Genomic DNA, 7,365 nt, shown 5'->3' with positions numbered 1-7,365 from the left:
TTTGGAGAAACATCTAGTCTACTCTGCCCATTTTTTGAAATTTTTTTTTTTTTTTTTTTGCTGTTGTTGCTATTGAGTTTTACAAGTTCTTTATGTATTCTATCAGAAATATGATTTGCAAATATTTTCTCCCTTTCCATAGGTTGCCTTTTACTCTGTTGACAGTGTTCTTTGATGCACAAAAGTTTTTAATTAAGATGAAGTATGGTGTATTTAATTTTTTTCAGTTGTTTTCAGTGGTTTTGGTATCATACACAAGAAATTATTGTGTATGATGCCAGAAATCATTGTGTATGACAAACCAGAAATCCAAGGTAGGCAGAACAGGTAGTTTCAGTCAGCTTAGTGTGTTACAAATAAGGTCTTTCCTCCCTCTACTTCAAGGGAAGGAATTGGGAAGTGACACACTACCTTCTCCAAACTAAGACCATGTCACTGAGTGGAGTGGGTAAGAATTGGCAAACAAAATGCCATGGAATCTCCTACCATTTTGAATGTGCCTTTTAAAAATATTGGACATTTGCCTGGTTGCTGTAGACTTATGACTGTTTTCCAGAGCTCCTATAAGATCATTTTAGCCATTTTTTAAAGTTGTTTTGTGATGTTTCCAAGGAGAGAAGGGCTTAGAACTTCCTAGCCTGCTATTTTACTTAATTGTCCAGGTTCATAATCCCGGTTATATGATTTCTGCATTCATCATTTGTAAGACTCATGATATCATTTGCATATTCATGACTATAATAATCTCTAACTTGCAGATTTTTGTGCGAGTGAGATCAGATACTTAAGGCATGCATCACAGGACTTAGAGTATTAGTGGGCCCCTTATTATGGTAACAATTACTTGGATTTTAATATTACTACTGAAATAAAACTTTAAAGAAGATAACGTTCCATGTTTCATCACTTAACGTCATTACAGATTTGGGAGAGTGATAAAAGAAGCCTTCCCTACAGTCAGCTAATGCTAGATTACATGTTGTCCAATAGAAACACAGAAGTCTCATCAGTCCTATGTTGATGGGTGTTTGGGAAACACTGAGACAGAGAATGACAATGTAACGTTATTTCTACTGGGAGGCTCTTCTAGGTTGGCAGTTGCCATGGAATCTGGACCCAAAATGTTGGCCCCCATTTGCCTGGTGGAAAACAACAATGACAAGCTGTTGGTGAACCAGCAAGCTATACAGATTCTTGAAAAGATTTCTCAGCCAGTGGTGGTGGTGGCCATTGTAGGACTATACCGTACAGGGAAATCCTATTTGATGAACCATCTGGCAGGACAGAATCATGGTAAGTGGTACCCTGGGACACAGGCCAGTTGCTTGATTCCAGCTATATCTGTTTCATCATGCACATGCACCCAGGCACATGAAGGTAGACTCCAATTCCTTTCAATAAACCAACCTTCTCATTCTAATTCTTACCACCAAACCGCTACGTTACAAGAATCCGTTCTCATATTTTTTCCCTCATTCCCGTTAAGGAAACTCTCCATTACTAGTGCCCAGAATCCTACCTTCCCTTGTGTATTCAAGTCCTGGGTTCCTCTAATTGTATCTCCTTTCTCTTACAAAGTATTTTGCTTTCTTTACGTAATATTCCCATCAACATATGAAGATGTTTTAATCTATATAATCTTAAAAACTCTTCCTGAGTTTCACATCCCATCGTGGCCACCGACTTCTGTTTTGTTTTTGTGTTTGTTTTAGTTTTTAACCACTTTTCAATGCAAAAAATGATCTCAATTTCCCTTTTTGAGTTTTTTTCTCTTGTCTTTTTTCTCGTTTGTTTCTCATGTGTTTCTTCAACCCACTCCTCTCCGACTTTGAACCCCACCACTTTTTAAGATGTTCCTTTTATCAGTGACCTACATTTTGTCTGATTCATAGATTCCTCTTTGTCACCATTTTGAGCCCTTGCTTGGCATCATTCTCACATTTAGTGTCCCTTGTTTTTTTTTATAAAGATTATTCATAAAATAAGCCATTCTTGAGGAAATACAGAAAGCACCATCTTGTATGCTGGGGCAGTTACAATCGAACCAGTCTGAATCCGTGGCCCCAGGGCTGTTTGGCTGTTCTGCTGTCCCCATGCTTAGCTTCCTCCTCTTCCCTGCAGGCTTCCCTCTGGGCTCCACGGTGCAGTCTGAAACCAAGGGCATCTGGATGTGGTGTTTGCCCCACCCCTCCAAGCCAAACCACACCCTGGTCCTTCTGGACACCGAGGGTCTGGGCGATGTGGAAAAGGTAAGACAGCGAGTCATAGGCGGGTTCTTTTTATTCCAGACATGATCCTTGTAATTTAATTGTTGTGATACATTTGTGAAAACTAGAAATCCAACTACAGTGAATAAGGCAAACTTTGACCAGTTTGAGTCACACTTCTAGACAAGATTAGATATCAAGGTATATTAGGTAAAACATTCTTTTATTTCTTGGCACAGTGGTGAATGATTTGATTCAATTTCATAAAATATTGTTAGCAGTTGAGTTCCAGGCCTTTGGGCTGAGTAGCGTGGACATTGGTGAACAAAGTAAAGGTCCTGCCCACAAAGAGCCCTCAGGATGTAGTGTGATTGGGAAAGAAGTAGGTTGCCGAGAGGGAGGAGATTGGAATGCAGTGCAGTCCCTGCCCTCCATCAATTCCATGGGGAGCTCTGTGGCTGGAATGGCCCTTTTGAGTTATCATGTTTTGGGACAAGGGTGCTAGGCCTTCATCCCTGGTGCTGGTCAATCACTGGAAGTCTGTCCTGGAAAACTTTCTCATTAAGAGAGCTGACACCTGTGATCCAGGCAGCACCTCACAGCTTTCACCACGTACAGTTGTGTATAACAGTGCCTTGCTAAGAAAGAGAAGAGGTATTGACTCCAATCTCAGGAGATGAGGAAAGGCCTCTCACCCACCTTCTGAGCTACCAAGTGGAGAGTACATTTGAGGGTTGGAATTGAGAGAGTTCAGTTTATATTTCTCATGATGAAGCTCATCAACTACCCACAGAGCATTCTGGAAGGCTTTGAGACACTTCTGATTGTGCTCGTCATGTAAAAGTATTTGTTCTTCCTACAATAAACATTATAAGATGAATTTTTGGTATTTAGCTTCTTATGAATGGGTGAAATAAATAATTTCTCTCTTTTTTTATCTTAGTTTGAGACTTATTTGGGAATAGTTTCTAAATTTCTATACATATACACTTTATTTTTGCCCAAACAGGCGTTGGAAATTCTGTTTATTTTTCGGCTTTTGTGTTGTATAATTGACAAATAAACATTGTATGTAATTAAGCTGTACAACTTGATGTTTTGATATGTGTATACACTGTGAAATGATTGCCACAATGAAGCCAATAATATAGCCATTATCTCACATAGTTACCATTTTCTTTTTTCTATTCTCTCTTTTTATTTTTTGGTGTGGTAAGAACAATTAAGATCTGTCCTCTTAGCAGAAGTTAAGGTCACAATCAATATAGTATTGTTAGTTACAGTCACACTGCTGCACAGTAGGTCTCCAGAGTTTGTTTATGTTGCATAACTGAAATTTTATACTCTTTGACCAACATTTCTTCATTTCTCCCATCCCCAGCCCGTGGCAACCACTATTCCACTCTGTGGCTATGAGTTTGACAATTTGACTATTTTAGATTCCACAAAGAAGTGAGATTATGCAGTATTTGTCTTTCTAGGTCTGACTTATTTCACTTAGCCTAATGACCTCGGTGTTCATCTATGTTGTTGCAAATAACAAAATTCCCTTTTTTGAGATTGAATATATATTATATATATAACATTCAATATACAATAAATATATATATGCATGCTATGGATGGGTTGGCTGTGCCCCCACCCAAATCTCATCTTGAATTGTAGTTCCCATAATCCCCACATGTCGTGGGAGGGACCCAGTGGGAGGTAATTGAATGATGTGGGTGGTTTCCCCCCGCTATTCTCATGATAGTGAGTAAGTTCTCATGAGAGCTGATGGCTTTATAAGGGGATTCCCCCTTTACTTGGCTATCATTCTTCTCTCTCCTGCTACCATGTGAAGAAGGATGTATTTGCTTCCCCTTCCACCATGATTGTAAGTTTTCTGAGGCCTCCCTAGCCATGCTGAACTGTGAGTCAAACTTCTTTCCTTTGTAAAGTGTCCAGTCTTGTGTATGTCTTTATTGGGCAGCATGAGAATGGACTAATACAATGCACATACACGTACTCTATGTTTTCTTTTTCTGTTCGTCCATTGATGGACATTCAGGTAGTTACCATATCTTGGCTATTGTGAATAATGCTGCAATTATTATGGATATATTAAATATTCATACTTCCACATTTAAATATAAATATGAATATGAAAGTACAGATATCTCTTTAAAATATTGATTTAATTTCATTTGGATTTATACATAAAAGTAGGATTACTGGATCACATTGTAGTTCTATTTTTAATTTTTTGAGGAACCTCCATACTTTTTCCATAATAGCTGCATGAATTTACACTCCAAAAAACAGCAAATGTTCCCTTATTTTATATTTTTGCTGATAATTGTTATTTTTAATTCCTTTGGAAATAGCCATCTTAAATGTGTCATGTGATATCTTATTTTTGTTTTAATTTGCATTTCCTTGATAATTAGCAATTTTATACACTTTTATATATACATATTGGCCATTGGTATGTCTTCTTTTGAGAAATGTGTATTCAAGTTCTTTACTCATTTTTTAATGTTTATTTTAACTTCAGGGATACATGTGCAAGATGTGCAGGTTTGTTACATAGATAAACATGTCATGGGAGTCAGTTGTACAGGTTATTTTACAACCCAGGTATTAAGCCTAGTGTCCACTAGTTATTTTCCCTGCTTCTCTCCTTCTTCCCCTCCCACACCCTCCCATAATCCCCAGTGTGTGTTGTTCCCCTCTATGTGCCTGTATGTTCTCATCATTTAGTTCCCACTTACAAGTGAGAACATGCAGTGTTTGGTTTTCTATTCCTGCTTTAGTTTGCTAGGGATAATGCCCTCCAGGCCCATCCATGTCCTTGAAAAGGATATGATTTTGTTCTTCTTTGTGGCTGCATGGTATTTTATTGTGTTTACTTACCACATTTTGTGTATCTAGTCTATCACTGATGGGCATTTAGGTTGATTCCATGTCTTTGCTATTATGAATAGTGCTGTAATGAAATGAAGACATGCATGTGGCCAACAATCCTATGAAAAAAAAGCTCAACATCACTGATCATTACAGAAATCCAAATGGGAACCACAGTAAGATACCATCTCACAACAGTCAGAATAGGGTATTAATAGAAAGTCAAAAAGTAACAGATACTGGTGAGGCTGTGGGCTTTTACACCATTAGTAGAAGTGTAAATTAGTTCAACCATTGTGAAAGACAGTATGGCAATTCCTCAGAGAGTTAAAGACAGAACTACCATTGAACCCAGCAATCCCATTACTGGGTATATACCCAAAGGAACATAGATCATTCTATTATAAAGACACATGCACGCAAGTTATTGCAGCACCTTTGCTCATCTTTAATGAGGTATGAGTTTTGTTTTTTTTTTTCTTTTTGCTATTGAGTTATATAAGTTCCTTATATACTTTGGATATTAACCCCTTATCAAATATATGGTTTGCAAATATTTTTCTCCCTTTCCATTGGTTGCATTTTCATTCTGCTGCTTGTTTCCTTTGTTATCTGAAGCATTTTAATTTGATGCAATCCCACTTGTCTAATTTTGCTTTTGTCACCTGTGCTTTTGGTGTCATATCTAAAAACATCATTGCCCAAAGCAATGTCAAGTTTTTTCCCTGTATATTCTTCTGGTATTTTTATGGCTTCATATATTTTTTTCCCCTCTTTTGTCTAACTAAAATTTTCTATCCTTTAACTAACGTTTTCCAACCTTCCTTTTCCCCTCTCCACTAGCTCCTCGTAACCATCATTCTACTTTCTACTGCTATGAGTTCAATTCTTTTAGATTTCACATATAAGTAAAATCATGCAGTGTTTGCCTTTCTGTGCCTGGTTTATTTAACTTAGCTTAACATCCTCTAGATTCCTCCAGGTTGTTGCCAATGACAGGATTTCCTTCTTTTTGAACGCTTAATAGTATTTCATTGTGTATAGATTTCACATTTTTTAAAATTCGTTCATCTGTTGATGGAAACAGGTTAACTACATGCCTTGGCTATTGTGAATAGTACAGCAATAAATATAAAAGAACAGATACCTCTTTGACATAGTCACTTCATTTTCCTTGGATGTATACACAGTAGTGGGATTTCTGGATCCAGTTTCTGGCTTTCCGTTTAAGTCTTTAATCCATATTCAGTAGTTTTTGTGTATGGTAGGCAATAGGATCAAATTTAAATCTCCTGCATACATGTGGATATCTGTTTTTCCAGCACCATTTATTGAGGAAACCATCCTTTCTTCAATGTATGTTCTCAGCACATTAGTCAAAAATGAGTTCACTATGGATGTATACATTTATTTCTGCATTGTCTATTCTGTTCCATTGATCTATATATCTGTTTTTATGCCAGTATCATACTATTTTGGCTACTGTGACTTTGCAATATATATTGAAATCAAGAAATATGATGCCCCAGGCTGTGTTCTGGTTCAAGATTACTTTGATTATTCAGGGCATCTTGTGATTCTGTGTTAATTTTAGGATTGTTTTTTATATTTATTTAAGAATATTATTAGGGCCGGGTTGAGACAGTGGAGATGACTTAAGGCTAGGAGTTAGAAACCACCGTGGGCAACATAGTGAAAGCCCATCTCTACAAAAAAATAATAATAAACAAAATGCCTTTGGGATTTTTATAGGTACTCTAAAGTCATCTATCAAACGGTAATATTCTCCTGTCTAAATAGTTTATTGTTTGTCACGAGTTCCACTTCTAAGAAGAATCCTCATTGATTACTTTTTAAAAAATTAGGGATTGGGGGACATAAAGTAATGAATAGGCTATTCTTCCTATCTCCAAAATTCCATATAGAATCTCCTGGAATCATGTAGAAATCTCTAGCTCTCAATTTTTGTATTTGCTTTAGGAACCAGTTACACATGCTTTTTAGAGTAGAAATAATTCCTGGACTATCTATAATTTAGACATGCTCTAATTTATAAAAACAAATTTAGCCTGACCTTTAGTGCCCTTAATCAACCAGGTACTGGAGCTCCCTATTCCGTCTTATGTTTTGCACTTACCGTCTGCTCAGTCAGACCAATAAACTCTATTCTTATTGCAAAGACTCCTGAAATCTACAGTCTCTAATTTTGTTTCTGTGGGTCTTTCTACTTGCAGAATCACCTTCATTTCTTCGAATCCACATTTTATTAATT

The 7,365-nt window shown here is 37.0% G+C and overlaps 1 protein-coding gene across 2 annotated transcripts in view; it reads left to right on the top strand.

Moving 5' to 3' along the window:
- The window catches only part of GBP6 (guanylate binding protein family, member 6), a 22,236-nt gene that overhangs the window by 4,226 nt on the left and 10,645 nt on the right, over window positions 1-7,365 (top strand). For both annotated transcript variants that reach the window (XM_011956050.1, XM_011956049.1), the window contains exons 2-3: window positions 1,081-1,293; window positions 2,122-2,249. In XM_011956050.1, coding sequence (XP_011811440.1) covers window positions 1,104-1,293; window positions 2,122-2,249 — 318 coding nt within the window. In that variant the 5' untranslated portion in view covers window positions 1,081-1,103. The remainder of the gene's footprint in view (window positions 1-1,080; window positions 1,294-2,121; window positions 2,250-7,365) is intronic.

Source organism: Colobus angolensis, unplaced genomic scaffold (genome assembly GCF_000951035.1).
Source record: "Colobus angolensis palliatus isolate OR3802 unplaced genomic scaffold, Cang.pa_1.0 Scaffold41, whole genome shotgun sequence".
In the NCBI taxonomy this organism is placed as follows: domain Eukaryota; kingdom Metazoa; phylum Chordata; class Mammalia; order Primates; family Cercopithecidae; genus Colobus; species Colobus angolensis.
This window is presented reverse-complemented; position numbering and strand designations above follow the sequence as displayed.